At 47.7% G+C, this 19,701-nt stretch overlaps 1 protein-coding gene across 5 annotated transcripts in view; it reads left to right on the forward strand.

The window, feature by feature from the left end:
- The window catches only part of LOC104681252 (general transcription factor II-I repeat domain-containing protein 2B), a 66,661-nt gene that overhangs the window by 23,782 nt on the left and 23,178 nt on the right, over nucleotides 1-19,701 (forward strand). For all 5 annotated transcript variants that reach the window (XR_004057981.1, XM_030932524.1, XM_030932522.1 and 2 more), the window contains 5 exons: nucleotides 8,010-8,129; nucleotides 10,623-10,806; nucleotides 10,975-11,003; nucleotides 13,092-13,146; nucleotides 13,516-13,559. Coding sequence is in view for 4 of the 5 variants with exons in the window: in XM_030932524.1 (XP_030788384.1) it covers nucleotides 8,010-8,129; nucleotides 10,623-10,806; nucleotides 10,975-11,003; nucleotides 13,092-13,146; nucleotides 13,516-13,559 (432 nt within the window). In the remaining variant the exon portion in view is untranslated. The remainder of the gene's footprint in view (nucleotides 1-8,009; nucleotides 8,130-10,622; nucleotides 10,807-10,974; nucleotides 11,004-13,091; nucleotides 13,147-13,515; nucleotides 13,560-19,701) is intronic.

Here is a 19,701-nt window from a genome sequence, read left to right on the forward strand (position 1 = left end):
GAACGAGTGCGCAAAGTAGTTGTTGGCCAGGCAGCAATTAAGGAGTGGAGTTTTTTGTGGAGTGGATGGCTTTCCGCTTACTCCTACTACAGAGATATTGGATGGAAGGCTAGGTCCAGAGAAGGATGGCAAAACAGAATAGGTAGCCTTACTGTTGATTAAAAAATTAATTGTCTTACCCGCTACCAGGAGAGTTACCTGCGGCTTGGTGAGGGTGATGGGGGTCCCCGAGTCTCGGCACCTTCAGTTGTCGTCGTCCAGATGTAGGAGCTGGAAGGAGCTCCCAGGATCCTGGGAAAGAGGGTCACGTGGAGACGCAGCACCTGTTCTCAGGGTGGGGCAATCAGACATCCAGTGTCCTCCCTGCTGGCAAGCAGGGCAGGGGGTTGCTGGTGGACGAGGGTTAGGACATTCACTGGCCCAATGTCCTGATGCCTTGCACTTATAGCAAGGCTGCGTTGGGGCTCGGGGACCTTGCGGACACCTGTTGGCATAGTGTCCTGCCTTGCCGCACTTATAGCAGGCTCCTTTTGTGCTCTCTGGCCTGGGGTTACGACTGGGCTGTAAAGCCGCTGCTAGGAGCGGGCTACCAGTCGATGAGGAGCAAGGAGGAAGAGTCTGGACAGGAAGGGAGGGGGTGGGGACAGAAGGAGGAGTATAGGGCAGGTCGGGACGAGAGCGTAAGGCCCAAAAGCCTTGTATGTAATTAATTTCAGACCACTTGCCTAGCCGCTGGCAGAAATTGCTGAGGTCGATCATGCCACAGTGGAAAGGAAAATTAACCGTTTCCTCCTAAGGTCTTGTTCAAGCTGTAAGGTTTTTAAATTGGCTAGGAGGCACCCTAAGGGGGTGCTCTTTGGAAATTTTGGACTGGGGGGTTTCCCGTTTGTTTCCTCTTTACTTACACAATGGACACAATGGAAATGGAAGTGGATCTCTGCCTGGCTTCAAAGCGTCCTTTCGAACCAGCAGAGACAGACTGGAGGCTCATGGAGCCAAAGTGGAGATTACCTTCAGGCGGACGTCTCTGTCCTGAACGGGGCTCCCGAGCCACTTGGTGGCTCAAAAGTGGGCCTCGGACCTGTGCAGGACTTTTGGCCGAGGGAGGTAAAGAGGTGACAAGGGCACTTACCCCAGAGAGGCCATGAGAGTGAGGGAAGTGGGTCTCAGGTCCTGGTCCGTCTGCGGCGTGGAAGCAGGAGGAGGTTCCTCAATCCTTAGAGGCCTGAGGAGGGGTCTTCTCCCGGGTTTCGGCACCAACTGATTTGTTTTTCTAAGACCACCAGAGCGGGCACAAAAGAACCAGCAGATAGGCAAGGTTAGGAGCAAAACTGCAAATTTATTTTTGGTCACCTAGCTTCAGGGAAAAAAGGTGGGTAGGGAGAGGTCTGTCGGCCTCCGGCAAAGGAGGCCGACAGAGTCCCCCGGTGGGGCTCTCGGGCGGGGTTCCTGATACAGTCCCGACATCCCGACAGGAGTGGGGCTGGGAAGTCCGCGCGTGGCGTCCGGCCGGAGCGGCTTTTCTAGGAGTGGGAGGGCAATAGGCGGGGCACGGGCGTGTCAGGGGCGTTCCGCAGGTACGACCAGGTAAATCTTGGTCTCTTCGGATTGACGTCACCTGGCGCATGCCCGATTGGTCTGCACCTTCCCAGGCGCCGGCTGCATTTTCGCACGCGTGGGAAAAGTTGGTGATGAAGAACCCGGAAGTGCGCCATCTTGCCTCCGTTCGTCCAAACACTGACCTCAGGTGATCCGCCCACCTCTGGCTCCCAAAGTGCTGGGATTACAGGCGTGAGACACCATGCCTGGCATTTTTTTTTTTTTTTTTTTTTTTTTGCTTTTGAGACAAGGTTTTGCTATATTGCCCAGGCCGGTCATAAATTCCTGGGCTCAAGTGATCCTCCCATCTTGGCCTCCCAAGTAGCTGAGATCTGCACCTGGCATGCATGCTAAGTATTTTGATCAAGGGTTTATTTCTGGGCTCTCTATTCCATAGTTCTATTTGTCTTTGTACCAGTATCATGCTGTTTTGATTACTTTATGTTTTGAAATCAGGAAGTATGAGACCTCCAAATTTGCTCTATTTCAAGATTGTTTCCGTTATTCAGAGGCCCTTGGTGTTCCATATGATTTTTTTTTTTTTTGAGATGGAGTCTCACTCTGTCGCCCAGGCTGGAGTGCAGTGGCGCCATCCCGGCTCACTGCAAGCTCCGCCTCCCAGGTTCACGCCATTCTCCTGTCTCAGCCTCCCGAGTAGCTGGGACTACAGGCGCCCGCCACCACGACCAGCTAATTTTTTTGTATTTTTAGTAGAGATGGGGTGTCACCATGTTAGCCAGGATGGTCTCGATCTCCTGACCTCGTGATCCGCCTGCCTTGGCCTCCCAAAGTGCTGGGATTACAGGTGTAAGCCACTGTGCCCGGCCCCATATGAATTTTAGAGCGGATTTCTTAATTTGTACAAGAAATGCCCTTGAGATTTTGGTAGGGATTGCAATAATTCTGTAGATAGCTTTTGGTAGTACAGATATCTTAGCAATATTAAACCTGCCAATCCATGAACATGAGATGTCTTTCCATTTGTTTCTGTCTTTTTTTTTTTTTTTTTTGAGAGATGGAGTCTTGCTCTGTTGCCCAGGCTGCAGTGGCTTGATCTTGGCTCACTGCAATCTCTGCTTCCCAGGTTCAAGCGATTCTACTGCCTCAGCTTCCCAAGTAGCTGGGACTACAGGCATGCACCACCACACCCAGCTAATTTTTGTATTTTCAGTAGAGACGGGGTTTTGCCGTGTTGCCTAGGCTGGTCTTGAATTCCTAAACTCAAGTGATCTGCCTGCCTCAGCCTCCCAGAGTGCTGGGATTATAGGATTATAGGTGTGAGCCACCGTGCCCTTCTTTTAATTTTTTTCAGCAGTGTTTTTGTCTCACATGTCCGTGTGAAGAAACCACCAAACAGGCTTTGTGTGAGCAACAAGGCTGTTTATTTCACCTGGGTGCAGGTGGGCTGAGTCCAAAAAGAGAGTCAGCAAAGGATGGTGGATTATCATTGGTTCTTACAGGTTTTGGGATAGGTGGTGGAGTTAGGAGCAGTGTTTTGCGGGCAGGGGGTAGATCTCACAAAGTACATTCTCAAGGGTGGGGAGAATTACAAAGAACCTTCTTAAGGGCTGGGGAGATTACAAAGTACATTGATCAGTTAGGGTGGGGCAGAAACAAATCACAATGGTGGAATGTCATCAGTTAAGGCTATTTTCACTTCTTTTGTGGATCTTCAGTTGCTTCAGGCCAGCTGGATGTACACGTGCAGGTCACTGGGGATATGACGCTTAGCTTGGGCTCGGAGGCCTGGCAGTTTTATTATTTTAGCATACAGATTTTCAGTTCCTTGATTAGGTCTATCCTTAAGGATTTTATTCTTTCTGATGCTATTGTAAATGGAATTGTTTTCTTTATTTCCTTTGCAGATTGTTCATTGTTACTGTATAGAAATGCAATTGATTTGGTGTGTTGATGTAGTATCCTGCAACTTTGCTGAATCTGTTGGACTTCAAATAGATTTTTGTGTGGAATTTTTAGGGTTTTCTACATACAAAATCATGTATCATCTATGAACAGAGATAATTTTACTTCTTTCAAATTTGGAGGCCTTTTTTGTTTTTTTTTTCTTACCTAATTTAATTGCTCTGGCTAGGACTTCCAATACTGTGTTGAACAGAAGTGGAGAGACAGGGAATCTTCGCGATTTCTTTTTTTTTTTTTCTTTGCAATGGAGTCTCGCTCTGTTGCCTAGGCCAGAGTGCAGTGGTGCGATCTCTGCTCACTGCAACCTCTGGATTCCAGGTTCAAGTGATTCTTGTGCCTCAGCCTCCTGAGTAACTGGGATTACAGGTGTGCGCCACCACACTTGGCTAATTTTTGTATTTTTTTAGTAGAGGTGGGGTTTGACCACATTGGCCAGCAAGGTCTGGAACTCCTAACCTCAAGTGATCTGTCTGCCTCAGCCTCCTAAAGTGCTGGGATGACAGGGGTGAGCCACCACACCTGGCCCATCTTTGTCATTTCTCATCTTGGCTATCAGTCTTTCATTGTTGAGTGATATTAGCCATGGACTTTTTATAAATGGCCTTTATTACATTGGTCATTTCCTTCCACTTCTAGTCGGTAGGGTGTTTTTATCATGAAAGAATATTCAGTCTTGTCAAATGCTTTTTCTGCAGCAATTGAGATGATCATGTGGCTTTTGTCCTTTATTCTGTCAATGTGGTACATTACACTGATTGATTTAAATATGTTGAACCATCCTTGTGTCTGAGGAATAAATTCCACTTGAGGCCGGGCTCACGCCTGTAATCCCAGCATTTTGGGAGGTCAAGGCGGGCAGATCACTTGAAGTCGGGAGTTCGAGACCAGCCTGGCCAACATGGAAAAACCCTGTCTCTACTAAAAATACAAAAATTAGCCGGGTGTGGTGGCAGGAGCCTGTAATCCCAGCTACTTGGGAGGGAAAGGCAGGAGAATCGCTTGAACCCGGGAGGCAGAGGTTGCAGTGAGCTCTCCCCTGCCTGTGCTGACCAACAGCATTTGGGTCACCCAGTGTGGCACTCAATCCAGTGAGTTTTAGTGACACCCCCACCACACACAGCTTCCCAGTCACTTCCACTGATACTCCAGCTGGCTTCCCAGCAAGTCCCATCAAAGTCCCAGAAAATTCCAGAAGGAGCCAGGCGCAGTGGCTCACGTATGTAATCCCAACACTTTGGGAGGCTGAAATGGGGGGATCGCTGGAGCCCAGGAGTTTGAGACCTGCCTGGCCAACATGGCAAGACCCTGTCTCTATAAAATACATATATATATACATTTTTACATTGGCCTTTTTTCTTTTTTATTATTATTTTATATATATATATATATCAGCCAGGTGCCGTGGCTCACGCCTGTAATTTCAGCACTCCGGTAAGCTGAGGCTGGCAGATCACCTGAGGCCAAGAGTTCAAGACCAGCCTGGCCAACATGGCAAAACCCCATCTGTACTAAAAATACAAAAATTAGCTGAGCGTGGTGGCAGGCACCTGTAATCCCAGCTACTCGGGAGGCTGAGGTAGGAGAATCACTTGAACCCAGGAGGTGGAGGTTGCAGTGAGCCAAGATCATGCCACCGCACTCCAACCTGGGTGACAGAGCAAGACAAAAACAAAAAAGAAAGGAAGGGAAAAAGGAAGAAAGATCCAGAAGGAGGTTTTGCAGTGAATTTCAGTGACACCATACCCACAGGCAGTTTCCCAGGGAGTTCTACCAGTTCCCCAGAGCATGGCTTCCCAGCAAATTCTCTTGGCATCACCCTCCAGGTAGCTTCCAGAGAGTTCCACTGGCACACTAGAAGGCATCTTCCTTATAATGCCCAGAAAGTGTTGCAGGCATCCACAGGGCAACTGTCTAGTGATTTCCACCAGCACCCCCAGAAAGCAGGCCCCTGCTTACCAGCTATCACATGGACATCCCCATAGGCTTTCCCACTATCCAGTGGACCATGGCCAAATCCTGTTTAATAAGGTCTGAATCTCGGCCCTGAGGGGCCACCTGTTCCTGCATTTGCTCCCTCCTGGGTCCCCTGCCTCAGTCCAGCAGTTACAGATGCTCCTGCAACCTGCTGCTTATGGTTCTCTTTCGAGTCCTCACTCCCTCTAGCAGCTAATCCCATGTTACCAGTTGACGATTACTAGGAAGCTTCACCTGTTGGTGTAAATTAGTACAACCTCTATGGAAAACAGTATGGAGGTTTCTTAGAGAACTAAACATAAACCCCCATTCAATCCAGCAAGCCCATACTTGGCATCTACCCAGAGGAAAAGAAATCATTCTGTCAAAGAGACACCTGCCTTGAATGTTCATCACAGCACTGTTCACAGTAGCAAAGATATGTAATAAAGCTAAGCGTCCATCATCACCAGATGATTGGATAAAGAAAATGTGGTATGTACACAATGGGATACTACTGAGCCATAAAAAAGAATGAAATGGCCAGGCGCGGTAGCTCACGCCTATAATCCAAGCACTTTGGGAGGCCAAGGCGATGGATCACTTGAGATCAGGAGTTCTAGACCAGTCTGGCCAACATGGTGAAACCTCATCTCTACTAAAAATACAAAAATTAGCCAGGCATGGTGGCGCATGCCTGTAATCCCAGCTACTCGGGTGGCTGAGGCACGAGAATCACTTGAACCCGGGAGGCAGAGGTTGCAGTGAGCCGAGATCACGCCACTGCACTCCAGCTTAGGCGACAGTAAGAGACTCTCTCTCAAAAAAAAAAAAAAAAAAAAAAGATGTCTTTTGCAGCAACATGGATGAAATTGGGGGCTATTGTCTTTATCAGTTAACTTAAAAAGGCAAATGCTACATGTCCTTACTTATAAGAGGGGCTAAATAATAGGTACACATCGACATAGAGTGTGGGGCTCGGCGTGGTGGCTCATGCCTGTAATCCCAGCACTTTGGGAAACCGAGGTGGGCAGATCACTTGAGGCCGGGAGTTCAAGGACCAGCCTGGCCAACATGATGTAACTCTGTCTCTACTAAAAATGCAAAAATGAGCCCGGTGTAGTGGTGGGCACCTGTAATCCCAGTTACTAGGGAGGCTGAGACACAAGAATTTCCCGAACCCAGGAGGCAGAGGTTACTGTGAGCTGAGATTGTGCCACTGCACCCCAGCCTGGGCGACAGAGTGAGACTCTGTCTCAAAACAAACAAACAAACAAACAAACAAAACATGGTCATAGAGTGTAAAATAAGAGATATTGGAGACTCAGGGGTAGGAGGCAGGAGGCAGGTAAAGGATGATAAATTACTTCATGGGTACAATGTACATCATTTGGGTGATGAGTACACTAAAACTCCGGACTTCACCAATGACACAGTATATCCATGTAAGAAGACTATACTTGACTGGGCGCAGTGGTTCACACCTATTAATCACAACAATTTGGGAGGTCGAAGCGGGTGGATCACGATGCCAGGAGATTGAGACCATCCTGGCTAACACCCCATCTCTAGTAAAAAATACAAAAAAATTAGCCAGGTGTGGTGGCAGGTGCCTATAGTCCCAGCTACTCAGGAGGCTGAGGCAGGAGAATGGCATGAACCCAGGAGGCAGAGCTTGCAATGAGCTGAGATTATGCCACTGCACTCCGGCCTGGGTGACAGAGTGAGACTCAGTCTCAAAAAAAAGAAAAAAGAAAAAAGAAAAGAAAACTATACTTGTGCCACTTACATTGATAAAAAACAAAACAAAACAAAACAAAACAAAAAACTGTTCTGTCTTCAAATTACTGTGTGGTTTCTCTCTCCTGACTAGACTGATTAAAACAATCAGTTTTAAAACTTTTGGAGGAGCAATTGATTCCGGGGCTGGTCTTGAATGGGTTCAGGGGTATAGTCTTCCTATACAATTATTGTCACTTTTCAATGATATAGCAAATCAAATTTCTGTTACAAAGATAATTTCTGGCTGGGTGTAGTGCCTGACACCTGTAATCCCAACACTTCGGGAGGCTGAGATGGGAGGATCGCTTGAGGCCAAGAGTTAGAGGCCAGCCTGGGCAACATAGTGAGATCCCATCTTGAAAAAAATTTTAAAAGTTAACCAGGTGTGATGGTGCACTCCTGGAAGCCTAGCTACTTGGGAGGCAGAGGTGGGAGGATTGCTTGAGTCCAGAAATTTGAGGCTGCAGGGAGCTTTGATCAGCCCACTGCACTCCAGCCTGGGCAGCAGAGTGAGACCCTGTCTCTAAAAATAATAATTTCCTTAAACTAGTACTATTTCTTTATATGCTGATTTTTTATAGTTCTTTAACCTGTTTATCATAAATATAATTTTTTATTGTCTTTCTTTAAAAGATCTTGTTTTATATTTATTCACTTTTTTCCCCTTTTTTCTTTCAATAACAGAAACAAAGTATGGAAGTGTACAACACAAATGCTTAGATACTGACCTAATGCCAATCATCCATTTACAGGCATTGCAGAGGGTCTAGGTGAGGTGAAACCTCCCTGCCCTGTGAACGGGATGCAGGTCCACTCCGGAGAAACGGAAATACTCAGGAAGGCAGTGGAGGACTACTTCTGCTTTTGTTATGGTAACGTTCACTTTAAGCATGAATTCCTTTTTTTTTTTTTTTTTAGATGGAGTCTTGCTCTGCCACCCAGGCTGGAGTGTAATGGTGCAATCTTGGCTCACTGAAACCTCTGCCTCCTGGATTCAAGCAATTCTCTTGCCTCAGCCTCTCAAGTAGCTGGGATTACAGGCGTCCACCACCACACCCAGCTAATTTTTGTATTTTTTTTTTTTGAGATGGAGTCTCGCTCTGCCGCCCGGGCTGGAGTGCAGCGGCCGGATCTCAGCTCACTTCAGCTCACTGCAAGCTCCGCCTCCCGGGTTCATGCCATTCTCCTGCCTCAGCCTCCCGAATAGCTGGGACTACAGGCACCCGCCACCACGCCCGGCTAGTTTTTTGTATTTTTTAGTAGAGACGGGGTTTCACCGTGTTAGCCAGGATGGTCTCGATCTCCTGACCTCGTGATCCGCCCGTCTCGGCCTCCCAAAGTGCTGGGATTACAGGCTTGAGCCACCGCGCCCGGCCAAATTTTTGTATTTTTAGTAGAGATGGGGTTTCACCATGCTGGCCAGGCTGGTCTTGAACTCCTGACCATGTGATCCGCCCGCCTTGGCCTCCCAAAGTGCTAGGATTGTAGGCATGAGCCACCGCACCCAGCCAAGCATGAATTCTCTAAGTGGTTCACCCAGGAGTAGGACAGTGTCACAGACAATCTTATTGCCAACTACTTAACAGTGTTTTGAACATTTCAAAACCCATATGCTTATCAACCAAGGATAAGCATATGGGTGTTTTTTTTCTTTTCTTTTTTTTTTTCTGAGAGGGAGTTTTGCTCTGTCACCCAGGCTGAAGTGCGATGATGCAATCTCAGCTCACTGCAAACTCTGTCTCCTGGGTTTAAGTAATTCTCCCACCCCAGCCTCCTGAGTAGCTAGGATTACAGGTGCCCACCACCACGCCCAGCTAATTTTTGTATTTTTAGTAGAGACAGGGTTTCGCCGTGTTGGCCAGGTTGGTCTCGAACTCCTGACCTCAGGTGATCCTCCTGCCTTGGCCTCCCAAATTGTTGGGATTACAGGTGTGAGCCACCACGCCTGGCCACCAGTTCTTGATTACCAGATTAAGTGTTCTTATAGAAGATGATGTGGATCTTGGATCTTCTGCTCTGTGGAAACTTCTGTATTGATCAGTCTTTCTTCCTTGATCCCATTTTAGAGAGCCCTCACATCAAGGCCAGTGTATTGTTAAAGATAGTCAATGTTGGCTCAGTCACCTCCCTCACCCCTCAGTTGTCGCTCCACCTACCCATGTCTTTCCATAGGCATGAAGATGGGAATTTAAAACACACACACACACACACACACACACACACACACACACACACACACACACACTGGGCATGGTGGCTTGAGCCTATAATCCCAGCTACTTAGGAGGCTAAGGTGGGAGGATCATTTGAGCCCAGGAGTTTGAGACCAGACTGAGCAGCATAGTAAGATCCTGTCTCTACAAAATAAAATAAAAATAATTTTCAAAAATCCTTTGCAGTGTTTTAAAAAGCTAGATAACAGGCCGGACCTAGTGACTCACGCCAACTACTTGGGAGGCTGAGGCGGGTGGATCATCTGAGATCAAGAGTTCGAGACCAGCCTGGCCAATATAGTGAAACTCCTTCTCTTTTTTTTTTTTTTTTTTCAGACGGAGTCTCGCTCTGTCGCCCGGGCTGGAGTGCAGTGGCCGGTTCTCAGCTCACTGCAAGCTCCGCCTCCCGGGTTTACGCCATTCTCCTGCCTCAGCCTCCCAGTAGCTGGGACTACAGGTGCCCGCCACCTCACCCGGCTAGTTTTTTTTTGTATTTTTTAGTAGAGATGGGGTTTCACCGTGTTAGCCAGGATGGTCTCGATCTCCTGACCTCATGATCCGCCCGTCTCGGCCTCCCAAAGTGCTGGGATTACAGGCTTGAGCCACCGCGCCCGGCCTGTGAAACTCCTTCTCTACTAAAAATATAAAAATTAGTTGGGCACGGTGGCAGGCCAGGAGGCAGAGGCAGGAGAATTGCTTGAACCCCGGAGGCAGAGGTTGCAGTGAGCCCAGTCGAAACCGTCTCTTAATTAAAACAACAACAACGACAAAAAAAAAAAAAACTAGGCTGGGCTCGGTGGCTTACGCCTGTAATCCTAACACTTTGGGAGGCTGAGGTGGGTGGATTGTCTGAGCTCAGCAGTTTGAGACCAGTCTGGGGCAACATGGTGAAACCCCCATCTCTACTAAAATACAAAAGAAATTACCTGGGTGTGGCAGTGTGTGCCTGTAGTCCCAGCTATTCGGGAGGCTGAGGCAGAAGAATTGTTTGAATCCGGGAGGCGGAGGTTGCGATGAGCCGAGATCTCGCCATTGCACTCCAGCCTGGGTGGCAGAGTGAGACTCCATCTCTACAAAAAAAAAAAAACCTAAAAAAACCACTGGTGGAACATTAGGTTCACACCATCTAAAGACGCTTGCATCTTCTTGTAGGTAAAGCCTTAGGAACGACGGTGATGGTGCCTGTTCCCTATGAGAAGATGCTGCGAGACCAGTCGGCTGTGGTAGTGCAGGGGCTTCCGGAAGGCATTGCCTTTCAACACCCTGAGAATTACAACCTTGAAACCCTGAAATGGATTTTGGAGAACAAAGCAGGGATTTCATTCATCATAAATAGGTGACACGCTCTGCACCCCAACCCCCTCAGTTCGTTTAAAGATGAAACTGATCGCGTAATTTTAATTCACTCGTGCGTTCCGCCTGTTGCAATTCAGAGCTGACTGTTCAGACGTGTCATCCTTTTTTCATATGTCCATGCTGGGTAACGGTGTTGCTTTTCTTGCAGACCCTTCCTCGGACCAGAGAGTCAGCTGGGTAAGTGACAGCTTCTCAGGTTTGGTGGCACTTCTGAGCTGCTGAACCACTTCTTCTTCATTAAAACTTGAATTCAGGTGAGGGGAGGGAACTTAGAGGACGGGCCAATAGGTGCAGCAAGCCACTGTGGCACACATGTGCCTAGGTAACAAACCTGCACGTTCTGTAGATGTATCTCCCTCCTCCCCCACCCTTTTTTTTTTAAGAAGAAATAAATTTAAAAGAAAAGAAAAATATATTTGTAGCTATTAAAAAAAAACTGGCTGGGCGCAGTGACTCACACCTGTAATCCCAGCACTTTGGGAGGCAGAGGTGGGCAGATCACTCGAGGTCAGGAGTTCAAGACCAGCCTGGTCAACATGGTAAAACCCCATCTCTACTAAAATTACCAAAGTTAGCCAGGCGTGGTGGCAGGTACCTGTTATCCCACTTACTTAGGAGGCTGAGGCAGGAGAATCGTTTGAACCCGAGATGTAGAGTTTGCAGTGAGCTGAGATTGTGCCAGTGCACTCTAGCTTGGGTGAGAAAATGAGACTCTGTCTCAAAAATAAATAAATAAATAAGAATAAAAGGGAATGTCTTGCTGAGACTGCCTAGGTGGAGTAAGGAGATGGCAGGGGTCGGGGGGTGGCACAGTTCACAAGACACCTGCTGGGTGTATGACATGCTCCAGTTCTTCTTAGCCGGGGACTAAACACAGTGTAAAGTCTGTTTCGGGAGCGATGGTGAGTTCCTGTCATCCTCTAACTCACATTAAAGGAGAAGTGAGGGGACAGGGTGGCAGGTGGCCATGGACTGTTGTCCCAACTGACTTGTATCACCATCACAGCAAAACAATAATACAGTGGTCCCGGCTTATGCTAGGGGAATATGCTTCAAGACCCCCAGTGGATGCCCAGACCCATGGGTAGTACAGAACCCTACATATACTGTTTTTCCCTATCCATACATACCTATGAGAAAGTTTAATTTATAAATCAAACACAGGCCGGGCATGGTGGCTCATGCCTGTAATCCCAGCACTTTGGGAGGCCAAAGTGGGTGGATTACCTGAGGTCAGGAGTTTGAGACCAGCCTGGCCAACATGGTGAAACCCTGTCTCTACTGAAAATACAAAAATTAGCCACTTGTGGTGGTGTGCGCCTGTAGTCCCAGCTACTCGGGAGGCTGAGGCGGGAGAATTGCTTAAACCCAGGAGGTAGAGTTTTCAGTGAGCCGAGATAATGCCACTCCACTCCAGCCCAGGCAACAGAGCAAGATCCATCTCAGTAAATCAATAAATCAAACACAGTAGGAGATTAACAGCAATAACTAAAGATAAAATAGAACAATTATAACAATATGCCCTCATTACTACTCTTGCACTTTGGGGCCATTATGAAGTCAAATAAAGGTGACTTGAGCACAAGCACCTCAGCCTTCCCAGGACCATCAGTCTGATAACAGAGCCAGCTACTCAGTGACTAATGGGCAAGTAGTGTAGACAGCGTGGATTGCAGGACAAAGGGATGAGTCACATCCAGGCAGGACGGCACCACACTTCATCACGCTGCTCAGAACAACGTGTGATTTCAAACTTCTGAATTGTTTATTTCTGGAATTTTCCGTTTACTCTTTGGAGACCTTGGTTGACCTTGGGGAACAAACTGAGGAAAGCGAAACCACAGATCAAGGGGAAGCTCGTGTCATAGCAGCTGTAACTTAGTGCTTACAATGTACAGGCACTGTTGTAGTCATTTTTCATATATTCATGAATCCTCCCACAACCACCGTGTTCACAAGGAAGTGGAGGCCGAGGGAGGTTTAGTGAGTTGCTGGAGGCAGCCCAGCTGGTGAGCTGAGGCTCGGCCCCATGCCCATGCTCTGGCCCCAAAACACTCCTCGGTAATCCCCATCCTGCCCACACAAATGGCCCCGGAACACAGCGGCTGCTTTGAGTCAGTTTCTCTCTCAATGACTTTTCCACGATGGCTTCGATCTGGGAGTTCCGTTTTCTGTGTGTTTGCTGTCAATTTCTATGCCTTCGGATGTTAGTCATTTTCCAAGGTGCTAAAAGGGGCTGGTATATGTCTTTTTATTCCTCCACAGGTGGCCCTGGGATGGTAACAGATGCTGAGAGATCCATAGTATCATCAAATGAAAGGTAAAAGATAAATCATAAAAACTAAAATCCACAACTATGCACAGTGTTCGTTTTTGGATGACAGGCCTCCTTACAGCATTTAAGTGCAGTGTAAAGGGTTAGTGTGCTTCTTCTCTTCCTTACTTTCTGTCCTATTCTTTGTCCAGAAAGACCTTTGGAATTAGAAGACTATTTTCAGTAGACACGTTTAATTTTGGAACAACTTATTAAGAACGTTAATGTTAGAGTGGAGGCAGTGTTGCATTTGGTTGATGGGAGGAGGGGGATTTGGTGCCGCGGAGACCCAGGGCATTTGAGCTTAGCGTGTCCAGGCGGCTCTGCCTGGTCCTCACCCTGCCCATCCTGACCAGGGTTCCCTTCTCCTTGCAGCTGCGGCCCCATCAGTGTGAAAACTGAACCCATGGAAGATTCTGGTGGGTACCATGATGCTTTTAGAATCAAGGATCGGCCAAGCATGGTAGCTCACGCCTGTAATCCCAGCACTTTGGGAGGCCGAGGCAGGCGGATCACTTGAGGTCAGGAGTTCAAGACCAGCCTGGCCAACATGGTGAAACCCAGTCTCTACTAAAAATACAAAAAGTAGCTGGGCGTGGCTGTGCGTGCCTGTAATCCCAGCTACCCGGGAGGCTGAGGCAAGAGAATTGCTTGGACCTGGGAGGCTGAGGCTGCGGGGACCTGAGTTGGCGCCACTGCACTACAGCGTGGGTGACAGAGCAAGACCCTGTCTCAAAAAAACAAACAAGGCTGGGCATGGTGGATCACGCCTATAATCCTAGCACTTTGGGAGGCTGAGGCAGGCAGATCGCCTGAGCTCAGGAGTTCAAGACCATCCTGGCCAACATGGTGAAACCCTGTCTCTACTAAAATACAAAAAATTAGCTGGGCATGGTCATGTGCACCTGTAGTCCCAGCTACACGGGAGGCTGAGGCATGAGACTCGCTTGAGCCTGGGCAGTGGAGGTTGCGGTGAGCCGAGATGGTGCCACAGCACTCCAGCTTGGGCTACAGAGTGAGATTCTGTCTCAAAAACAAAAACAAGTATCTAGCAGGTTATCATTTGACACCTTTCTTTTGTTTTATCAAATAAATAAATAAATAAAGACCAGGGCACGAATTAACCTCAATGGAGGCTCATTTGCAGAAGAACCATTATTTTACTCAAATATCTAGAAAACAGAGTCTTGGCAGGGTGCGGGGGTTCACGACTGTAACTCCAACACTTTGGGAGGCTGAGGCAGGTGAATTGCTTGAACACCAGAGTTCAAGACCAGCCTGGGCAACATGGCGAGACTTCATCTCTGCAAAAAATGCAAAAAATGGTGGTGCATGCCTGTGATCCCAGCTACTCAGGAGGCTAAGGTGGGAGGATCGCATAAGCCCAGGAGGTCGAGGCTGCAGTGAGCTGTAATGGTGCCACTGCACTCCAGCCTGGGTGACAGAGAGAGACGTTGTCTCAAAAAAGAAAAAAAGGAAAAAAAAAAAAAAGAGAGAACCTTCTAATTCAGTAAATACTGGGGACTAAGACGTTGTTAAATACACATATTTGTGGACAAAATATTATTTTAATTATAGTTGAATTAGAACCTGAATTTGAAATGAGTAAAACATTTTGAATATAAAATTGGAATTATTACTTGACTCACAAATAGAGCAGTGTTTTTATTTTTGGACATACTTTACTGCTTTTTTGGACTTTTCTGTTATTTCTACATGTTTTACAGTATAAGTACATTACTATGACAGTATATGCTAGAAAAAAAATCCCTCTTCAGTGGATGAGAGTAGTTGACCCCATTCTTGCTTCTCCTCCCTCCTCAATGAAAGAAAACCAGCATTAATTAGAGGAAAAATGTTAACAGGTTAAGATTAAAAATATATATATTTAGGCTAGGTGCACTGGCTCACACATGTAATCCCAGCACTTTGGGAGGCCAAGGTAGGCGGATCACTTGAGGTCAGGACCTGGTCAGTTCGAGACCAGCCTGGCCAACATGGTGAAACCCTGTCTCTACTAAAAATACAAAAAATTAGCTGGGCATGGTGGCAGGTGCCTGTAATCCCAGCTACTCAGGAGGCTGAGGCATGAGAATCGCTTGAACCCAGGAGGTGGAGGTTGCAGTGAGCCGAGATCATGCCACTGCACTCCAGCCTGGGCAGCAGAGCAAGACTCTGTCTCAAAAAGAAACAACAGCAACAAAAATAATTTAAACCCAAACGTTTAATCAAGGGATGGGAAAATACTGAAAGCATTAAAAGTAGAAAGGTTCACACTTGTAATCTCAGCACTTTGGGAGGCTGAAGCAGGAGGATCGCTTGAGCCCAGGAATTTGAGACCAGCCTGGGCAACAGAGCAAGACCCTATCTCTACAAAATTATTTATAAATAAAAAATTAGCCAGACATGGTGGCGTGCACTTATAATCCCAGCTACTTGGGAGGCTGAGGTTGGAGGATCACCTGGGCCCAGGAGATAAAGGCTGGAGTGAGCCATGACTGCACCACTGCACTCCAGCCTGAGTGACAGAGCGAGACTCTAAGAAATAATAATCATAATCCAAAAGAAAAACAATATTCTATGTTAAGAAACAAAGATCTGGCTGTGTCCAGTGGCTCAGGCCTGTAATCCCAGTACTTTGGGAGGCAGGCAGATCACCTGAGGTCAGGAGTTTGAGACCAGCCTAGCCGACATGGTGAAACCCCATCTCTACTAAAAATACAAAAATTAGCCAGGTGTGGTGGCTCACACCTGTCATCCCAGCTACTTGGGAGGCTGAGGCAGGAGAATTGCTTGAACCCGGGAGGCAGAGTTTGCTGTGAGCTGATGCTGTGCCGTTGCACTCCAACCTGGGCGACAGAGTGAAAATCCATCTGAGAAAGAAAGAATGGAAGAGAGAGAAAGATCTAGAAAAAGGAAAAATAGAGCCTTTAGCATGAGTAAAATGAAGTAAGGACAGCAGCGTCTCTAAGACAGTGAAGATGTGGTTTATGCTTCGAGGCTCCTGGGATTCCTTGGGAGGTCCAGGGACACAGTGGGTGGGTCTCCTTGGCCCAGCTCCTCCTTTGTCACACCCAGGGATCTTTTCGCCACAACTGTGGGTGCTCATGTCCCTTCCATCCCCATGCAAACAGGTGCTTAGCAGAAGCTCCAGCTTCAGGTGAGAGTCTGAACAAAAAAAAATGTCTCAAAAAGAAACAACAACAACAAAAATAATTTAAACCCAAATGTTTAATCAAGGGATGGGAAAATACTGAAAGCATTAAAAGTGGAAAGGTTCACGCTTGTAATCTCAGCACTTTGGGAGGCTGAAGCAGGAGAATGCTTCTCCTCTGCAGTGGTTCTAAGTCAAACCAAGACAAGTTGAATGGAGAGAAGCAGGCACAGTATGTCAGCTCAGCACAATTCAGCTGTGAGCACAGGTCAGCTGTGGAATCTTAGTCTTGTTTCTGACCTGACAGGCCTCAAACTCCTGCCCACTCAATTTTAGCCTGGGATGTTTTCAGAGCTCAGATATGTTCTGCCTGTGTCTTACCTGGTCACAGAGAATTTTAAAAAATACCCCAAGCCACAGGCTCCACATACAAACTGGGAAGATGAGGTCAGGCATGGTGGCTCACGCCTGTAATCCCAGCAATTTGGGAGGCCAAGGTGGGCGGATCACCTAAAGTCAGGAGTTTGAGACCAGCCTGGCCACCATGGTGAAACACCGTCTCTACTAAAAATACAAAAATTAGCCAGGCGTGGTGGTGGGTGCCTGTAATCCCAGCTACTCAGGAGGCTGAGGCAGGACAGTTGCTTGAACCTAGGAGGCAAAGGTTGCAGTGAGCCAAGATGGCACCACTGCACTCCAGCCTGGGTGACAGAGCAAGACTCTGTCTCTAAAAGAAAAGAAAAAGAAGAAGAAGAAGAAGAAGAACCTGGGAAGATGAAAGGGGTGAGAATGAGAAGTGATCAGTGTCCCCAGGGGCCGAGTTTCCTTCCTCACCAGCTGTTGGGCTAGATGTGTGGTTCCTACGTGCCTTTGTTGGAGATGTGGTTTCATTTTAACAAAAATATGCTTCCTTATTCACAAAACTTCCTACTGTAGACTTAATGAAGCGATACGGATTGGTACCAGCTGCTGGCAGGCTCCTGCGAGCCGGTCCTCAATTGCTCCTTATTTCTTGTGATAGCATTTGCTACATAGAAGAAACATCTCCCTGGTTTTAAGTCTGTCTGTCTTTCTTTTCTTTCTTTCTTTCTTTCTTTCTTTCTTTCTTTCTTTCTTTCTTTCTTTCTTTCTTTCTTTCTTTCTTTCTTTCTTTTCTTTCTTTCCTTCCTTCCTTCCTTCCTCCCTCCTTCCTTCCCTCTTTCTTTCCCTTTCTTTTTTCTTTTTTTTTTTTTTTTGAGGCGGAGTCTCGCTCTGTCACCCGGACTGGAGTGCAGTGGCCAGATCTCAGCTCACTGCAAGCTCCGCCTCCCGGGTTTACGCCATTCTCCTGCCTCAGCCTCCCGAGTAGCTGGGACTACAGGCGCCCGCCACCTCGCCCAGCTAGTTTTTGTATTTTTAGTAGAGACGGGGTTTCACTGTGTTAGCCAGGATGGTCTTGATCTCCTGACCTCGTGATCCGCCCGTCTCGGCCTCCCAAAGTGCTGGGATTACAGGCTTGAGCCACCGCGCCCGGCCTCTTTCCCTTTCTTTCCTTCCTTCCATCCCTCTTTCTTTTTCTCTTTCTTTCTTTCTCTTTCTTTCTGTCTGTCTTGTCTTGTCTTTTTTTTTTTTTTTTTTTTTTTTTTGAGTCTTGCCAGGCTGGAGTGCAGTGGCACCATCTCAGCTCACTGCAACCTCCGCCTCCTGGGTTCTCCTGTATCAACCTTCTGAGTAGCTGGAATCAGGCGCACGCCATCACGCCCAGCTAATTTTTTGTATTTTAGTAGAGACGGGGTTTCACCCTGTTGCCCAGGCTGGTCTCAAACTCCTGAGCTTAGGCAATCCGCCCGCCTTGGCCTCCCAAAGTGCTAGGATTATAGACATGAGCCACCGCACCAGGCCAATTTTTTTCTTTTCTTGAGACAGAGTCTCGCTGTCGCCCAGACTGGCGTGCAGTGGTAAGATCTCAGCTCACTGCAACTTCCACCTCCCGGGTTCAAGCAATTCTCCTGCCTCAGCCTTCCGAGTAGCTGGGATTACAGGCACCCGCCACCACGCCTGGCTGGTTTTTGTATTTTTAATCGAGACAGGGTTTCACCCTGTTGTTCAGGCTGGTCTTGAACTCTTGAGTTTAAGTGATCTGCCCACCTTAGCCTCCCAAAGTGCTGGGATTACAGGTCTGAGCCACCGTCCTCGGCTGACAATCAGATTTTTAAATGTTTAGCTTCACTATCCTTATAACAACAGAGCTGTTAAAGGTTTTCAGACAACCCCTCAGAACTTATAAATTATGCTAAACAATGAACCCCAAGCTGTGCCACAGTTTTTTTGTGTTGCTATTATAACACAAAATGGTTGGCTGGGTGCGGTGGCTCATGCCTATAATCCCAGCACTTTGGGAGGCAGAGGTGGGTGGGTCACAAAGTCAGGAGATCGAGACCATCCTGGCTAACATGGTGAAACCCAGTCTCCACTAAAAATACAAAAAAAATTAGGAGGGTGTGGTGGCAGGTGCCGGTAGTCCCAGCTACTCGGGAGGCTGAGACAGGAGAATGGCGTGAACCCAGGAGGCAGAGCTTGCAGTGAGCCAAGATCACACCACTGCACTCCAGCCTAGGCGACAGAACCAGACCCCGTCTTAAAAAAAAAAAAAAAAGTCGAATAAACATTCATGGTTAAGTTACATGTATATTTTAGTATGGGTCATCTATTGCTGTATTTAAACGTACCCTGAAATGAGGTCGGGTGTGGTAGCTCATGCCTGCAATCCCAGCACTTTGGGAGGCCGAGGCGGGTGGATCACCTGAGGTCAGGAGTTGGAGACCAGCCTGGCCAACATGGTGAAACCCTGTCTGCACTAAACATACAAAAATTAGCCAGGCATAGTGGTGCACATCTGTAGTCCCAGCTACTCGGGAGGCTGAGGTAGGAGAATCACTTGAACCTGGGAGGTGGAGGCTGCAGTGACCCGAGATCGTGCCATTGCACTCCAGCCTGGGCTGGAAGGGGAAGGGGAAGGGGAAGGACTCCAATGGAATGGAATGGAATGGCTGGAATGGAATGGAATGGAATGGAATGGAATGGAATGGAATGGAATGGCTGGAATGGAATATTTAGTCTCTCTTACATTTCTGTGTGTTGGCTGGACTGGCTCAGCAAGGGCCGGATGGCTGTGTGTCTGAGGCCTTGGCTGGGACATCAGGATCTCTCTCCTCGTGGCCTCATACCCTATAGGAAGCACCCCAGGCCGGTTCCCATGGTGATGAGATTCTAAAAGCAGGAGGCACAGATGATCAAACTCTTCTCAAGCCTCTGTTTGCATCCCATCTGCTGATGTCCCATTGACCAAAGCAAGTCACACAGCCAGGGCCAGATTAAGGGGCAGAGAATGGCCTGGCGCCGTGGTTTACAGCTGTAATCCCAACACT

Source organism: Rhinopithecus roxellana, chromosome 6 (assembly GCF_007565055.1).
Source record: "Rhinopithecus roxellana isolate Shanxi Qingling chromosome 6, ASM756505v1, whole genome shotgun sequence".
NCBI lineage: Eukaryota > Metazoa > Chordata > Mammalia > Primates > Cercopithecidae > Rhinopithecus > Rhinopithecus roxellana.